Source organism: Hemitrygon akajei, chromosome 30, assembly GCF_048418815.1.
Source record: "Hemitrygon akajei chromosome 30, sHemAka1.3, whole genome shotgun sequence".
Classification (NCBI taxonomy): Eukaryota; Metazoa; Chordata; class Chondrichthyes; order Myliobatiformes; family Dasyatidae; genus Hemitrygon; species Hemitrygon akajei.
Window position 1 is genome coordinate 42,209,100 of NC_133153.1, and position 18,984 is coordinate 42,228,083.

At 47.2% G+C, this 18,984-nt stretch overlaps 1 protein-coding gene across 1 annotated transcript in view; it reads right to left on the reverse strand.

The window, feature by feature from the left end:
* Nucleotides 1-18,636, reverse strand: part of map2k1 (mitogen-activated protein kinase kinase 1) — a 43,157-nt gene extending 24,521 nt beyond the window's left edge. The window contains exon 1 of the mRNA XM_073032722.1: nucleotides 18,196-18,636. Coding sequence (XP_072888823.1) covers nucleotides 18,196-18,275 — 80 coding nt within the window. The 5' untranslated portion in view covers nucleotides 18,276-18,636. The remainder of the gene's footprint in view (nucleotides 1-18,195) is intronic.
* Nucleotides 18,637-18,984: the final 348 nt, after the last annotated feature.

Genomic DNA, 18,984 nt, shown 5'->3' on the forward strand with positions numbered 1-18,984 from the left:
ACTGGCACAATTCCCTGGGGTAGGCAGCCCCCGATAACTGTGCTTTGTAGCAAGCTGAGAATACCTGGACAAGAGCCAGCACTATCTGTAGCACTGGAGGTTCTTGGGGTTTTCTGACCGCCAGGTTACCATGGTAACAATGCACTGGACTGCAGATTGCTACGTTCCCGTGTGCACACACGCACACTGAACTGCTCCTTCTCCATGTGTGGGCGGTGCAGTGAGCAGAGATTAGCTTCAATGAAAGGGGCTTCTGACACCAGCCTCATGGCTGACTGCACTCCTTCAATGGGTGAGGAGTTCAGGTTGTCACAGGGAGAATGTCAGCGGTGAGAATTGAACCCAGGTCGGTGACACTATGAATCATTACGCTAACCTCTATTCTACTTGGGGTTCACATCCATTGATTCTCAAAGCTGCCGTGCAAGTTGGCAGGGTGGTTAAGAAGGTGTGTGGTGTGTTGGCCTTCATCAGTTGGAGGACTGAGTTCGAGAGCCGAGAGATAACATTGTAACTCTATAAAACCCTGGTTAGGCCACACTTGGAATACTGTGTTCAGTTCTGGTCACCTCATTATAGGAAGGATGTGGAAGCTTTAGAGAGGGTGCAGAGGAGATTTACTAGGATGCTACCTGGATTAGAGAGCGTGTCTTATGAGGATAGGCTGAGCAAGCCAGGGCTCTTCTCTTTGGAGTGAAGGAGGATGAGAGGAGACTTGATAGGGGGTACAAGATGATTAAAGGCATAGATAGAGTGATTTTTTCCCCCAGGGCTGCAATTGCTCATACAAGGGAGCGTAATTTTAAGGTGATTGGAGGAAAATGTCAGAGGTAGGCTTTTTTTTAAAGTGCGTGGAAAACACTGCCGGGGTGGTGGTAGAGGCTGATGCATTAGGGACATTTAAGAGACTCTTAAAATAGGTACATGGATGACAGAGAAATGGAGAGTTATGTAAGGGGGAGGTTAGATTGATCTTGGAGTGGGTTAAAAGGTCAACACAACATTGTGGGCTGAAGGGCCTGTACTGGTCTACATTCTATGAGACCATAAGACATTGGATCAGATTTAGGCCACTCAGCCCATTGAATCTGCTCTGCCATTCCATCATGGCTGATTTATCATCCCTCTCAACCCTGTTCCCCATAATCTCCCTTCTCCCCATAATCTTTGACTCTCTAATAAAGACCCTATCAACCTCTGCTTTAAATATACCCAACAGCCTGGCCTCCGCAGCATCTGTGGCAATGAATTCCACAGATTCACCACCTTCTGGATAAAAAAAATTCCTACTCATCTCTGTTGAAATCCTTCTAGCCCGAGACTCGCCCACCACGTTTAGCTCAAAGTGGCAACTGGAATCTTCCTCCCTAGGGACTCTTTGAGCGAGGGCCTCCAAACATGAAACAACCCTCCCAAGTGGAGTGCGATGTCTGTCAGTACTTGTGCTGAAAAAGCTTGGAGATCTGCCTTCCCTCCACCGTCCTTTCCACAGGCAGCTTCCAGCTGTTCAGGACACTTGCTGTGTTAAATGGGCCTTGACAAGTGGTTGATAAATGAATAATTTGCCCGCTGATCTGTGCAGTCACTGTTGTGGCTAATTATTTTCCAGTAGACGTTGCAACTTCTTGCAGTTTATCAGAGAGCTCGGAGATGTTGATGCAATTCCATTTCTGATAACTGACAGCAGTGGGCCGTGTGTTTTCAGGGCTGGTGTTTGTGTAGATTCTTTGCATTCTTTAGACTGGACGTGAATTGCCCAGAGGGAACGAGGTCTGTGCAGACAGGGTGGATCAGTGCAGACTGACTGGCTACATAAACACCAGAGATTCGGCAGAACACCGCACACCGAAAACGCTACAGCAACACAGGAGGTCGAGCAGCATCTATGGAGGGGAATAGCAGTTGACGTTTCATGGGTCCTGATGAAGGGTTTTGGCCCAAAACTCTCTATCCCTCTCCATAGATGCCGCCTGACCTGCTGAGTTCCTCCAGCGTTTCTGTGTGCTGCTCACAGACTGATGCTCGTTACCCACGAAAACCACAGCACAGTCTGACCCATCCTTCAGGAAGCCATTTCTGACAGAAACTCGAGCAAGTCAACAGATTCCCTTTTTAGAACAAAACATGGGCACAGACAGTTGCAGGCAGAGTTCAGTGGAGTAGTAGCTGATCAGTTTTCAGTTTCCTGCTGGGCGCCCATGACAGAGGGACACACTTGCACAGACACCCCATCGCTCTCAACAGCCTCATTTTAAATCGGACAGCTGCTGTGGACCGTTTCTCTCCACACAACCATGCACTTTTCTCAGTGTTGCCATCAGCAAGGTGGTACAGGAGCCTCAAAGCCCGTACCACTAGGTTCAGAAACCATTACTATCAGGTTCTCAAACCGGAGGGGGTAACTTCACTCAGTGTCACTGCCCCATCACTGAACTGTTCCCACAACCAATGGACTCACTTGGCATGTAGCCAAATGGCTAAGGCGTTGGTCTAGTGATCTGTAGATCGCTAGTTCGAGCCTCAGCTAAGGCAGCGTGTTGTCCTTGAGCAAGGGATTTAACCACACATTGCTCTGCGATGACACCAGTGCCAAGCTGTATCAGCCTAATGCCCTTCCCCTGGACAACACTGGTGGCGTGGAGAGGGGAGACTTGCAGCGTGGGTAACTGCCAGTCTCCCATACAACCCTGCCCATGCCTCAGTCAACATCAACGTCGATGGACAGCTGAAGAAGAAGGACTCTTCATCTCATGTTATCGATATTTATTGCTTATTTATTATTACTATTAGAATTTTATTTTTTTCTTTCTTTCTGTATTTGCCCCATGGTTCTCTGTGTTGAGTGTGTGGTCTTTCATTGTGTTTCCTGCACTTCCTGTGAATGCCCACAAGAAAATGAGTCCTGGGTTGTAGATGGTGACATGCATGTACTTTGATAATAAATTTACTCTGAACTGCAGACAAATCAAAGTGCTTTGCATTTCCCTGCAAAATAAAGCCACTGTTGTGACAGAGCAAACACAGCCATCGATTTACACACTGCACAAGCTCTCACATTCGTAATGAACTACGTGGCTCGATGCCAGGCTGCTGTTTATTGATCACAGCTCAGCATTCAACACCATCACCCCCTCAGTATCACCAAAAAGATCCAGAACCTGCGCCTCCAACTCCCTCTGCAACTGGGTGCCCGACTTCCACAGTCAGCGTGGATCAGAAATGACATCTCCTCCCCGCTGACAAGGATGTGTGCCCAACTCTCTCTACACTCATGACCGAGAAGCCGAACACAGCCCATCTATAAATTTGCCACTGATACAACAGTTGTCGGCAGAATCCCAGATGGTGACAAGGAGACATATAGAAGTGAGATAGATTGGCGGATGAAGGGTCTCAGCCCAAAACGCCGACTGTTCACTTTTTTCCATCGATGCTGCCTGGCCTGCTGAGTTCCTCCAGCATTTTGTGTGTGTGGCTCGGATTTCCAGCATCTGCAGAGTTTCTCTTGTGTTAGGTGGGCCTGCTGAGCGGTGCTGCAACAACCTGGCACTCAAGGTCAGGGGGAGTCAGAAGAACATCAGCCCTCACTGAGGGTCTGGCAGTGGAAAGGGTGAGCAGCTTCAAGTCCCTGGATGTCAGCATCTCCCAGGCCCAACGTATTAGTGCAACTATGAAGGCACAACGTTGGCTAGATTTCATTCGGAGCTTGAGGAGACTTGCTACGTCACCAAAGACTCTAGAAAGTTTCTACAGATGTACCGTGGAGAGTATTCTGACTGGTTGCGTCTCTGTCTGGTGTGGAGGGGCCACGGCACAGGATCAGAAATCTGTAGAGGGCTGTAAACTCAGTCAGCTCCAACATGGGCATTCGCCTCCCCGGCATCGAGGACACCTTCAAAAAGCGATGCCTCAAGGCAGTGGTATCCATCATTAAAGACCCTCATCATCCAGAACACACCTCTTCCCATCACTATGATCAGGAAGGAGGTACAAACTCAATGATTTAGGAACAGCTTCTTCCCCTCTGCCATCAGATTTCTGAATGGTCCATGATCTTGAACACTACCTCACTATTTATTCTCTTTTTCAAAGTTCAAAGTAAATTTATTATCAAACTACAAACATGTCACCATACACAATGAGAGATTCATTGTCTTGCGGGCATACTCAATCTATCCAATAACCATAACAGAATCAATGAAAGCCACACCAACATGGGCATTCAACCAGCGTGGAAAAGACAACAAACTGCGCAAATACAAAAGAAATAATAATCATAAATTAGCAATCAATAGAACATGAAATGAAGTGTCCTCGAAAGTGAGTCCATTTTGCAACACATTTAATTTTATATTTCTTATTGTAACTTACAATTACTGTAGTCCTGCCACAATATAATAAATTTCAGGATAATAAACCTGATTCTGATTGGGGTTTTGTACCGATGAGAGGTAAGTATCGACCCTGGAATCTTATGATCTATTGTCCTGGTCTACCCTGCGTCAGGGTGACAGAACACACGAGTTTTCAGTATAACCTCCTTTTGAAAGACAGTATCTGACGATACAATGCTCCCCATGAACATGGGGGTGGTGGGCTCGTCTCACAGGCAAAGTTCCTTCCACCGAACTAATGTCCAAACAGAATGAAGAGCGAGAACGAGTGGGCTCCAATCAACCTCCACACAGACAGGCAAAATAAAGTCAAACACAGCAGATACGCTCTGTTCTTGCTCATCTCTGCATAAGTGTGTCATTTCTATTGATAAAACCTTCTATCGCTTGTTGGCTTTCAATGTCTGCTTCTATTAACATAACTAATGAGCCGATACAAACAAGAACAACTCATAAACATTACTGTTGAAAGCAGAACTAAATAATATTAAGCACCACATTAAGGGCAGGCAGTGCTCAACGATGGCCAGATTTGAAGCAGATTTAATTGACTTGTTTATCATTTTCAATTTCAAATGTGCCCTTTTCCTGATGTACCCATGTACACACGTTGGTATATCAGGGTTTGAGCTTGTGCAGTGGAAAGCATGCTGACTGGCTGCATTACCGCCCGGTACGGGAACACCAATGCCTCTGGGCGAAAAATCCTACAAAAGGTCATGGATCCAGCCCAGTACAACCACTGAGCCCATCTACGTGAAACAGTGCTGTAGAAAAGCAGCATCCATCAAAGATCCTCACCACCCAGGCCATGCTCTTTTCTCACTGCTGCCATCAGATAGAAGGTACAAAAGCATCAGGACGCGCATTTCCAGGTTCAGGAACAGTTATTACCCCTCAACCATCAGGCTCTTGAACAAAAGGGGATAACTACACTCATTCCACTTCTGGTGTTTCCTCAACCGATGGTCTCACTTTAAGGACTCTTCATCTTGTTATTCCATGCTCTCGTTATGCATTGCTATTTATTGATATTTGCATTTGCACAGTTTATTGTTCATTGATCCTGTTTACAGTTACTCTTCTATACATTTGCTCAGTGTGCCCACCGGAAAGAATCTCAGGGTTGTATGTGGTGACATGTATGCACTCAATAAATTTTACTTTGAACTTGTCTATAGTGGAGCCGTCTATCGCTTGGGAAATGGGGCATAAAAATGGAAAGCACAGGACAGGCCATTCGGCCCGCAATGTTGTGTCAAACTAGCTAAAAGACAAATCAAGAACACCCAAATACTAACTGCTCCTACCTACACCATGCCCATATCCCTCCATCTTCCTTACATCCACGTGCTTATCCAAACGTCTCTTAAAAGCCTCTAATGTATTTGCCTCTACCACCACACCAGACAGCCTATTCCAGGCATCCACCACCCTCTGACGAAAAAAACTTACCCCTCACCTTCAATGCATGCCCTCTGGTATTTGACATTTCAACCCTGGGAAACCCTGTCCACTCTATCTGTACCTCTCATAACCTTGTAAACCGCCATCAGATCTCCCCTCATCCTCCAATGCTCCAGAGGGAACAAACCATGTTTATCCACCTCGCATGATAGAACATGCCCTCTAAACCAGGCAGCATCCCGGTAAACCTCTTCTGCCCCCTCTCCAAAGCCTCACATCCTTCCAACAGTGGGGTGACTAGAACTGTACGCAATACTCCAGATGTGGCCGAACCAGAGTTTTATGAAGAGTTCTGTTTGCACTGACACAGTGTGGAGCTGTGGAAGTGCAAGTTGCTCATACCCCAGATGGAGAGTTCCCATAAAGCAGTGGTAAATGTCACCAAGCATTGCCACAGGAGATAAAGATTAGCTTTATGTTACTTCTGCATCAGTGAAATACATTGTTTTTGTTAAATCAAATCAACGAGGATTGTGCCCGCAGGCGTCTCCACACTTCCAGAGCCAACACACCACGCCTACGACTCACTAACCCTAACCTGTATGTCTCTGGACCCTGGGAGGAAACCAGAGCACGTGGGGGAAACCCACGTGGTCACAGGAAGAACTTTCAAACACCTTATCAGATAGCGTTAGGAATCACAAACCAACGTTACAGCCAGCACTTTAGACCGATTGTGCCAACAGCAACATTATCATGCAAGTATATAAGTGAGCCACTCCATCAGTTAGATGTCGAGCAACCTCAGAGGAAGGAGATGCAGAAACCAAGACAGATCCTTCGTTATCAGATCCAGCAAAGGGAGGGTGCATCGTGGGGACTGATGCATCATGAGGTTCATGGCGCAGAGGGAGTGATGCCGAGAGAACAGTACATTGGGGGGAGGGGACATGGTACAGAGGGAGGGGTCCATCGGAAGAAGGGTTTGGGGTGCAGAGGGAGTGATGCCGAGAGAACAGTACATTGGGGAAGGGGACGTGGTGCAGAGGGAGGGGTGCATTGGGAGGAGGGATTTGTTGTGCAGAGGGAGCAGTGCATCGGGACAGCGGGATGTGGTGCAGAGGGAGGGGGGATTTGGAGCAGAGGGAGTGGTGTATAGGCTGTGCAGGGTATAAATGGTGCTAAAGAAGAGCCTGGATTTATCAAATGTCAGTAAGTTCATAAAAATCCCAAGAAAAATTACTTGAGGAACATTACACAAGACCTGGTTCGTTGCTCCTACACCGTGACTTGCCCAGTGTGTACCATGACTGTTATGACTCAGTAAAATCATTTAATCATTCCCTTTCATTGCTGCTTTTGCTCCGCGCATCCACAATACACACCAAACCATTATGCAACCATTGTTACCAATGCTTGTTATTTAATAAATTACTCCGGTTGGATGCTTTGAGATGACAAAGGTGCGATACAAATGTTCCTCTTTTAGATGCCAAACTTGTTGGGTCTGTAGGAGGGACCCCAACCATGTTAAACTGTTGCTATGTTGGTGAGGTCTCGAGGCAATTACACTCTATTCTACCGACAGAGTTAAACTTGGGGTGGCTCTCTGACCTTGGCAATTTACTTGCAAACATTTCGTCACCATACGAGGAGACATCATCAGTGCACCGTGGTGTCCTCCGAATGCTTGGCCTTTATATATTTATCAATCAGCTGACTGGTCATCATTTTGGGAACTCCGTGAGTTAGGGAGGGAATCGTTGTGCAGTGAACTTCGTGCCTTGCGGTCTGGAATTGTGCAGTAAAGTGATTTCCTTCCCCACATCACAACCGAGTTTCCAAAATGACAACCAATCAGCTGATTGATAAGTATATAAAGGCCAAACGCAGTTGACAGCACACTGACGATGTCTACTCGTACAGCAACGAAACACTTGCAAATAAACTGATAAGAACAGAGACCAACTCAACCCAACCATCACCCATATTTCTTGACTTATTTTCACTATTAAACTTTGTACATAATGAAAAGTGAGATGATGTAACGACGACAGGATGCACAAGTTGAAGACCTGGTTGTCATGACACTATCAGGTGCTACAGAATTGAAGTTACCAAGGAGACCAAGGCATTGAATTTTAACATGTGCTCCTACTGTGTAAATTATTCAAGGCTTCCTCTCAGAGATTTTAAAAAACAACAAATTGATATGACCATTAGACATAGGAGCAGAATTAGACCATTCAGCCCATCGGGCTATTCCATCGGGCTATTCCATCATGGCTGATTTATTATCCGTCTAAGAGGAGACAACCTGAGGCCTTTTCACCAGGGCAGAAATGGATAATACAAGGCTGCATAATTTAACGGAGAATGGAGGGAAGTATCGGTGTGGGGGGGATGTTAGAAATAAGTTTTTTTATCCCCCACACAGGGAGTGGAGGGTGAGAGGAACACACTACCAGAGGGTGGTGGTAGAGGCAGATACATTAGGAACACTTAAGACTCTTAGATAGGCACATGGTGGAGGGAAAGGTTACACTGGCCTTAGAATCGGTTAAAAGATCAGAACAACATTGTGGGGCTGAAGAGCTTGTATCGTTCATTACTATCCCTTTAATATTTTTGATAAGTTTTCGATGTATCAGCTTGGGGTTGAGCTGACCCATTCAGAGCCTCAGGCATTCAATTAGATCCCTGATTTGCAAGCTGGGATGGGGAGTCTACAGATGCAGTAGACGTGGTGTACTTGGATTTTCAGAAGGCCTTTGACAAGGTGCCGCACATGAGGCTGCTTAGCAAGATAAGAGTCCATGGAATTACAGGGGAGTTACTAGCATGGGTGGAGCATTGACTGGTCGGCAGAAAGCAGAGAGTGGGAATAAAGGGATCCTATTCAGGCTGGCTGCCGGTTACCAGTGGAGTTCCACAGGGGTCGGTGTTGGGACCGCTGCTTTTTACAATGTATATCAATGATTTGGACTATGGGATTAATGGATTTGTGGCTAAATTTGCCGATGATACAAAGATAGGTGGAGGAGTGGGTAGTGTTGATTAAACAGAGAACCTGCGGATAGTTTAGAGGAATGGGCAAAGAAGTGGCAAATGAAATACAATGTTGGAAAGTGTATGGTCATCTACTTTGGTAGAAGAAATAAACAGGCAGACTATTATTTAGATGGGGAGAGAATTCAAAATGCAGAGATTCAAAGGGACTTGGGAGTCCTTGTGCAGGATTCCCTAAAGGTTAACCTCCAGGTTGAGTCGGTTGTGAAGAAGGTAAATAGCATTCATTTCTAGAGGTATAGAATATAACAGCAGGGACATGATGTTGAGGCTCTATAAGGCACTCATGAGACCACACTTGGAGAATTGTGTGCGGTTCTGGGCTCCTCAGAAAAGATATACTGACATTGGAGAGGGTTCAGAGAAAATTCACAAGAATGATTCCAGGAATAAAAGGGTTACTGTATGAGGAATGTCTGGCAGCTCTTGGGCTGTATTCCCTGGAGTTCAGGAGAATGAGGGGGGATCTCATAGAAACAGTCTGAATGTTAAAAGACCTCAGAAGATTAGATATGGCAAAGTTATTTCCCATGATAGGGGATTCTAGGACAAGAGGGCACGACTTCAGGATTGAAGGACGTCCTTTTAGAATCAACATCCGGAGAAATCACTTTAGTAAATCTGTGGAATTTGTTGCCATGAGTGGCTGTGGAGGCCAAGTCATTGGGTGTATTTAAGGTAGAGATAGATAGGTTCTTGATTAGCCAGGGCATCAATGGGTGTGGGGTGAAGACAGGGGACTGGGGATGACTGGAAGAATTGGATCAGCCCATGATTGAATGGCGGAGCAAACTCGATGAGCCAAATGGCCTACTTCTGCTCTTATATCTTATGTTTAGAAGTAGATCGGAGAATGAGAGAGGGTGTGAAGGAAGGTGTCCTTTAAAGTGGGAACTGCATGTATTATTATGCAAGTACAGATACAGACAGCTGTTTCTGAATACCCCTTCACTATCCCCATCTCAGCTCTGGAAGATGGAATTTACCTCAATAATCCAGACAACAACCAGTATGACGCATTATAGTGCTAGCAAACAGGGTTCACCCCCCACTGCTGTCTGTAAGGAGTTTGTATGTTCTCCCATGACTATGTGGGTTTCCTCCCACATTCCAAAGATATACGGGTTAGGGTTACATCTACGTCAACAACCACAGTCCGAGGGCACTGACACTTCTTACTAACCTGAGCCCATGCAAACTCCATGCAATCAAACTCTGATCAGTGACCGACAGCTCTGCAGAAACGATTGCTCTCATTACTACAGTACGGTGCTGCCCTCCCTACTCCAACACCCTGGTGAGATCTCCTGGCAGCCCCGTCAGCCAGGCCACACTGGGGAACACGGGGAGCCAGTGCTGGAGACCAACACGTTCTCCCCCAGGGCATTTCAAAACCATCCACACCCAACCACCAGGTAAAGAACCATGTTCTGTGAAAAGAGGCCATGGGAATGATCTCAGAAACAGGAGCTAACAGGTTGTAGCTTTGTCATTGGAAAAATTATACAGAAGGAACCAAGCTCAAACCCTGACTGAGAGTATCTGCAGATTAGTTACACAGGAACGTGTTAGTTAGGGGTCAGCTCCTCAAGCGTGCTCTTGATCATTGCTCATTGATTCAAGTTTGATCATTGCTCAATCATACATGAATATCGACAGATGAAAGAGCATTTCTCTGGAGCCAAGGAGAAAAATACACATCCAACAGCACATAGCACAAATATGGTTACAATTTCAGGGCAAAAAAATTAAAGTCACAAAGAGAAGAACTAAAAACAATAAATGCCAAGTCTCTGCATGCACGACCAGATTGATGATAAATTGCCCTGGCACAGACAAGAGAAAATCTGCAGATGCTGGAAATCCAAGCAACACACACAAAATGCTGGAGGAACTCAGCAGGCCAGGCAGCAACTATAGGAAAACAGTACAGTCGATGTTCTGGGCCGAGACCCTTCATCTGGACTGGAGAAATAAAAAGAGATGAGGAGTCAGATTAAGAAGGTGGGAGGAGGGGAGGAAGAACCTCGAGGTGATAGGTGAAACTGGGGGGTGGGGGCGGGAGGTGAAGTAAAGAGCTGGGAAGTTGATTAATGAAAAAGGTAAAGAGCTGGGGAACGGGGAGTCAGATAGGAGAGGGCAGAAGGCCATGGAAGAAAGAAAGGGGAGAGGTGATAGGCAGTAGGGAGATAAGGTGAGAGGGGGAAATGGTGAATGAAATGGTTACCAGAAGTTCGAGAGGTCGATGGTCATGCCGTCAGGTTGGAGGTTACCCAGACAGAACACAAGGTGTTGCTCGTCCAACCCAAGTGTGGCCTCATCACAACAATGGAACACTTCCCATTTCAACGTATTCCACTTCCCATTCCGACTTATCAGTCCATGGCCTCCTCCACTGTCACAATGAGGCCACACTCAGGCTGGAGGAACAACACCTTATATTCTAGGCCTGGCATGCTGAGTTCCTCCAGCATTTTGTGTGTGTTGCATAAATTGACCTAGTCCAGCTTGTTCTTCCACCAAGCAAACACAGGACAGCAGCACTGAGCCACACTGGCCTAGCATCCCCTCCCCTGGGCAACTGCCACGGGCGACCCCCATGCCCTCAGCCTAGTCCTCCCTCATTCCTTGGGTAGCAGGAAGATTTTCTTCCCACAGACAGAGACAAGTGTGATTAAACAGCAAGAGTAATTAATAATCCAGATGAACTTCATTCCCAGACAGCTATGAGAATGTGGAATTCAGTCCCACAGAATGAATCACAGATATTTTTACAGGAAAGGGCCATGGTCAGTGATGTATTTCACAAAAACAGGCCCTTCAGCCCACAACATCCATGCAATCTTTCCACACACCTTCACCAATCTAATTTTCCAGCACAGGACTCTGGCCTTCTCTGCCTTGCCCATTTAACCGCCTGTCTCAGGAAGTGACTCTATCGAATCCCCCCACTACCTCTGGCTGTGCTTTCCAGACATCAACCACTCTGCGCAAAATAAAATCCTCTTAAAAACTCCCTTGCCTTCAAAATTCAAAGTAAATTTATTGCCAAAGCACATACATGTGACCATATACAACCCATGAGTTATTTTTTCTTTGCAGGCACAGTGGGCACCATGGTGGCGCAGTGGTTGGGGCAATCTGGAGTACAATGCTGTCACCATCTGTAAAGAGTTTTACGTTCTCCCCGTGACCGCGTGGGTTTCCTCCGGGTGCTCTCATTTCCTCCCACAGTCCAAAGACGTACCAATTAGCAGGTTAAGTGGTCGTTGTAAATTGTCCCGTGATTAGGTTGGGGTTTAAGTCAGTGGTTGCTAAACAGTGTGACACAGTCAGAGGGATCTGCTCCATGCTGGTATCTCTAAATAAAAATCTTTTAAAATAATTTGTGCAATTCAAACATTTCAGGCTCCAGCACACAGGATGCAGGGGTCGAGGCACAAGTGCATCACCCTCTGCCCCAACCTCCAAACACATTATGCACCTGGTGGGCGATGGGGTGTTGGTGGCTACACACCAGGATATTTTACCATTCCATTGCCGAGATTGTGAAGGTGGACTTCCTGACGTCACCCTGGTTTGAATGCTGGGTTTCTGCACCTTATTCTATCTAGACCTTCCACCTGGCAGCAGGAGTTTTCCTCTCTCTGTCTCTCGCCAGCCCGTCCAAGACCCTCCACCATATGGAACACCTTGGCAAGGTCCATCCAATCCCCAGGTGTTGAGTTGGAAAGAAGGAATACACCTGGATACTTCTCAGCCGAACAGAATCATCAGGAGCTACACATTTATACGACGATTCCAACAATGTCTGCTACACTTGGTGAACACAACGTGGGAGGAAAGCAGAACACCCGGAGAAAGGTGTTGTTTAGCAGCAGCGGTACAGTACAACATATAAAGAATTACTCTCACTCACAACAAGGAATATAAAAACAAGTGCAAAATGAAAGCTGAATTGCAAGCTAGTTTGACGTTCACTACCATGCGAATACTGAGGTGGTGTTACAGACCATTGAGAAATGTGATGGAGGGGACCGCAACTCCAGGAAATCCACAGAGGAGTTCCTCAGGGAACACCTTCCATCCTGGCTCAGGCCTGGGGATGTTTACTGATGACCGAACGAAGACAGCTCCTCAGTAAATGAACAGGTCCCTGCAATCGCTGGTCCACGTTCAGTCACAGGCTGAGCTAATCAAAGCACAGTATCATTTCTGCAGCTCAGCCGCTCACCGCCGGGGGAGGGGGTAATTGAATTCCCCCCTCCCTCCCCCGGGCTTTTCGTGGTTTCCTGCTGTGATGTAGACATTGGTGAGAATGGGAAGAAGGTGGACTGACCAGCACACAAGAAGCTTCCAGAGGCAGCACTGAAACAGCCAGTTAATAATGTACAGCTCTTAGGTTGGAGGAGCAACACCTCATATTCTGTCTGGGTAGTGCAGCCTCCAAACTGATGGCATGAGCATTGATTTCTCTGACCTGGTCATTTATCCCCCTCCCCTTCTCTCTTTTTCCATTCCAGTTCTCCTCTCACCCCTTCTCTTCTCCTCACCTGACCATCACCTCCCTCTGGACCCCTTCCTCCTTCCCTTTCTCCCGCGGTCCACTCTCCTCTCCTGTCAGATTCCTTCTTCTGCAGCCCTTTACCTTTTTCTATCTGTCCCCTCCCAGCCTCTCACTTCATTCCCCCCAACCACCCACCCCCACCTGTCACCTGGTCTCACCCCACTCCCCCACCTTCTACTCTGGCGTCTTCCCCACTTCCTTTCCAGTCCTGAAGAAAACTCTTGCCCAAACGTCGACTGTTTATTCCTCTCCACAGATGCCGCCTGACCTGCTGATCTCCTCCGGTGTTGTGAGTGAGAGTGAGAGTGGTTCTCTGGATTTCCAGCCTTTGTCAGATCTCGTTTATCAACAAGGTACCAGCTCTACAATGAGGACAATGGTGTTGTCGGGCTTTCAGGAATATCTCGGGTAAACCAGTTCCCTGAGTAAGTACCACAGTATATGGTTTGCCTGGGAATTTGATTAGACAGGAGGACATTTGTAGCATCTTTGATGTTAGAAATACCACTGAATGGGGGGGAGGGGTCTAGGACCAGTGGGCACAGCCTAAAACAAAAATGTCTTTTTAGAACAGAGATGAGGATTAATTTCTTCAGCCAGAGAGTAATGAATCTGTGGAAAGTGTTGCCACAAGCGGCTATAAAAGTCAAGTCACTGGTTATATTTAAAGTGGAGGTTGAGAGGTTCTTGATTAGTCAGGGCATCAAAGGTTACAGGGAGAAGACACAAGAATGGGGTTGAGATGGATAATAAATCAGCCAATATTGAGTGGCCGAGCAGATTTGATAGAACCATAGAACATTACAGCACAGAAACAGGCCTTTTGGCCCTTCTTGGCTGTGCTGAACCATTTTTCTGCCTAATCCCACTGACCCACACCTGGACCATATCCCTCCATACACCTCTCATCCATTACCTGTCCAAGTTTTTCTTAAATGTTAAAAGTGAGCCCGCATTTACCACTTCATCTGGCAGCTCATTCCAGACTCCCACCACTCTATGTGAAAAAGTCCCCCTAATGTTCCCTTTAAACTTTTCCCCCTTCACCCTTAACCCATGTCCTCTGTCTTTTTTCTCCCGTAGCCTCAGTGGAAAAAGCCTGCTTGCATTCACGATGGGCTGAATGGCCTAATTCTGCTCCTATGCCTCATGCTGTCGTAAAACCCTCTTTGCTCATCTTACCTGAAGCCCAGAGAGCCCTGTTTAATGTTTTAGCAAAGGATGGCACTAGGAACTCGACAGCATTCCCTCACAGGTGCATTAAACTGCTTGGCTTAGCTTGGATGTGGGTGCTCAGATCACTGACATAGGCTTTGAATCCAGACTTGGAACCAAACTGACAATGACCAATGACTAGGCAACACACAAAATGCTGGAGAACTCAGCTTCTTTGGAGGGGAATGAACAGTCGATGTTTCAGGCCGAGGCCCTTCATCAGGACTGGAAAGGAAGGGGGAAGAAGCCAGAATAAGGTGGAGGGGGAAGCTCAAGCCAACAGGTGACAAGCGAGACCAGGTGAAGGTGGAGGGGGGATGAAGAGAGAAGCTGGGAGGTAATAGGTGAGAGAGAGGAGAGCAGACCACAGGGGAAAAGGAAGGAGGAAGGCAACCAGAAGGTGGCAATGGGCCACCACAAATGAGAGAAGAGAAGGGGTGATGATCCAGTCCTGATGAAGGGTCTTGGCCTGAAACATCAATTGTTTATTCCCCTCCATAGACGCTGCCTGACCTGCCGAGTTCCTCCAGCATTCTGCGTGTGTTGCTCAAGATTTCCAGCATCGGCAGAATCTTGTGTTGATGACAAATTGCTGTCCATACTTCTCCACATAGACTGAAAACAACACCCTGAGAGAGATTACAGACAATGTTTTCAAAGTTCCAGTAGATTGGAATGAAAATTTTCGTTGGACCTGAGAATATTGCTACAAGATACAATGAAATACAATGTAGCTCCCTGGACAATGTTCACTGAATGCCTGTCAGTGGTTTTGTTTTCCAGAATTATTCCTTCCACATTCAAAGAATCATTATCCACTTGATAGATTACTTAATTCCTGGTATTTTCATATTTAACATTTTTTTCTGATATAAATGTGCACCTTCAAAGTAGTTATGACTTGAAATATCATGTGGCAAACATTCACCAAATAGCTCTTGGATTAAGTAATGCTGATTCCTGCTTCAGAGGGCTCTCATAAGTAAATATTTTTGTTGCAAATATATCTCTATTTAGAAGCTCAATACAGTCACCTAAACAAACCGATTACAAGCCCGCTCGCCATTCTATAGGGCCACCAATTGATCAGACTGTGACCGTGAAGCCATAAGACATAGGAGCAGAATTAGTCCATTCAGCCCATTGAGTCTGTTCCGTCATTCTGTTATGGCTGGTTTATTAACCCTCTCAACCCCATTCTCCTGCCTTCTCCACCCTAACCAACCAAGAATCTATCAACCTCTGCTTTAAATATACCCAATGATATGGCCTCCAGTCTTCTGTGGCAAGGAATTCTACAAATTCACCATCTTCTGGCTAAAGGAGTACATCATCTCTGTTATAAAAATGTCTTATTCTGGGGCTCTGCCTTCATATCCTAGACTCTCTCCATTATAGGAAATATCCTCTTCAATATTTGATAGGTTTCAATGAAATTCTTCTAAACTCCAGTGAGTACAGGCCCAGAGCCGTCAAATGCTCCTCATACGTTAGCTCCATGTCCCCAACAACCCAAGGTAAGTCTTCATCTCTTTGCTTTATCAAAAAAAAACGTTAAGACCTTCAGAGACACTGCCTCATCCATTCCGAGTAGAACACGACTCCAAATTCTCAACTCCTGGAGAAAATAAAGGGACTTTATCCCCTCCAGAAAGTGGCTGATACAGCCCAGTCCATCACAGCAAAGCCTTCCCCACCTCTGAGCTCATCTACGGGCAGCTCTGCCGCAAGAAAGCACCATCTGCCATCAAGACACAGTTGTGACTTGATCTGTCGGCCCTGTAAGCACGGCAACACTTGCGGGCTGCCCCCAGCACATCCGCGGACTGTGTTGGTCGTTGATGCAAACGACACTTCTCACTACACGTTTCAATGTACATGTGATAAATAAAAGTTAATCTCTTGAATCACTGAATCTTCCAAAACACATCTTTAGTAATTGCCAATGAAGTGCAACGCAGAAATGCTACTGGACTCAAAACTATCTGAGCAGTATCAGGGAAATCAGGCAGGCAGCAGCTAATAAGCAGTCAACGTTTCAGGCTGAGCCCGTCCAACCTCTACAGCCTGACACAACCACCTGGACTGCTGCAATAAGACTGTGAACACATGGCCCCCCAGGCACGAACCCTGTGGTACCCCACTCACCCTCAAAGCCCCAGATGCATCATCTCCGTTCACGATTTTACTTCCAACATCCTCTAAGTCCAGTGGATTTGTTAAACGCTACTTTTCCATCATAAACCCAGTGTTCTATAATTGCGTCTTGACATTTTTCCCCACTCCCGATGTTACAATGACCAGTCTGTAACCCAGTCCGCACGTCAAGATGACCGGTCCATGACCCACTCCGGACGTTATGGTGACTGGTCCATAACCCACTCCGGACATTATGTTGACCGGTCAGTACTTCCCTGTTGATCCCCCTCCCCCATGTAAACATTTGCAATCTGTAGACACTGTTCTGGAGTTTGCCCACGTTTGGACAACAGTACAATCACTACTTCGAGGGTCACTTTCTTTATTAGCAACACACAAGATGCTGGAGGAACTCAGAGGGTCAGGGAGTGTCTATGGGGGCAAATGGACAGCCCGTTTCCCAAAAAGGGTCTCAACCTAAAACGTCTTCTGTCAATTCCCCGCAGACTTCAGCTGATCTAGAGTCCCTCCAGCATCTTGTGTATTGCTTCAGATTCCCACGTCTGCCGCTCCGAGCGTCCCCACCTTCTTTATTACCCTGGGGCCCCCGACTTTGTTAAGTCCCCCACAACATACCCCTTAGTAATGCTGAAGGCTTCCGTTCCTCCCTCTCGACAGAGCCTCGGTTCCCTGTGATACCTGGGACTCTATTTGTGTTCCCCTTCCGAAAGGCAGAACCGGAAAGTAACACACAAAATGCTGGAGAAATTCAGCAGGTCTGGGCCCAGAAACGTTGACTGTTTATTCATTTCCATAGATGCTACCTGACCTGCTGAGTTCCTCCAGCATTTTGTGTGTGTTGCTTTGGATTTCCAGCATCTGCAGAATCTCGTGTTTACCAAATGATAATTTAATTTTCCTTATTTCCATCTGGAATTTCTTCTGGTCCTGATCTTTTCTCGATCCTCCAAACCTTCCTCATCTCCCTCTGTAACCTCCTAGAGCCCTACCCTCTCTGCACCCTGGTGAACGCCAAGCTCCGAATCCCATCCCCGGCACCAACCTGTGCCCATACTCAGAGCCCCCTCGCCCCACACAAGGATCCGCGGGCCTGTGTTGAGTGAGGGCTCCACTCTCCAGTAATGGGGCTTCCCTTTCCCAGTGGGGAGTGGCCCGGAGTCACCGCGCTAGAGGTCGCTTCCATGGGCGGGGATGCCTTGGCCGCCAACGGCAAACACTTATCTAAGGACCAACTCCGAAACCCGCGTCCGCTCCTCACTGGGGACCTGACAGTGTTCAGAGGAACGGGGCAGCCCGTCTCATTCATTGAGAATGAGGAGAGCCGGCCTCGTCGCCGCCATCAGCACTATTTATAAACAGAATTGGCTGGAACCGAACTCTTACTCTGCGGAAGTGGTGCCGTTGATCGCGGATCCATCGGGACTCGGGTGCAGCTGAATGGGTCCCGGCTTCTTCTTGGGCATGCTGGCCTAGAGGCTGGGTCCGGGCTGCGTGCACACACACGTGGGCTTAGAGAGTCTCCCCTGTCTCCGCCGACCTCTCCCGTTCCTGCTGCTTCACGAACTCGGTCCCACCTCCGCTGTGCGCGGCTCACGGCAGTGCCGCCTTCCCCCCCGCCTTTTGGGCGCGTCCTGATACACTCGAACGACGGAGCCAGCCACAGTGTTTCACTGCACCGCTACAAATGTAACGAGGTGCCGCCGCCCGATTCTTTGTATCCACATTCCCCCGCCTCTGAGCAACCCGAAGCGGGCTGCGGAAATGCGTCAGCACTCGGCTCAAAGCTGCCAGAGCGAACTGCACAGCGCAGGGGGTGGCTGCGCAATGGAGAGACGCTCCTCCACCAGGAAATGAGTGACTGCAGCTGGGCTAAAGTGGGAAAACAAACGGGCAACTTCACTTTGACAAAAGGGCAGCTTGGAACTTCAGAATTCCGCGGTTGGGAAGGCAACTGTACAAAGCACGGACTGGATGGGCCGAAGGGCTGTGGTGCGCCAGCGCTTGCCAAACCATATTCACGTTGCAATTGTTCAAAAACAATTTCAACCCCTCAAGCTTCAGGCTCTTGAATAAAAGGGGATAACTACTCTAAACCTCATTTGCCCCATCATTGAAATGTTCCCACAACCAATGATCTCACTTTAAGAACTTTTCTCATGCTCTCATTATTTA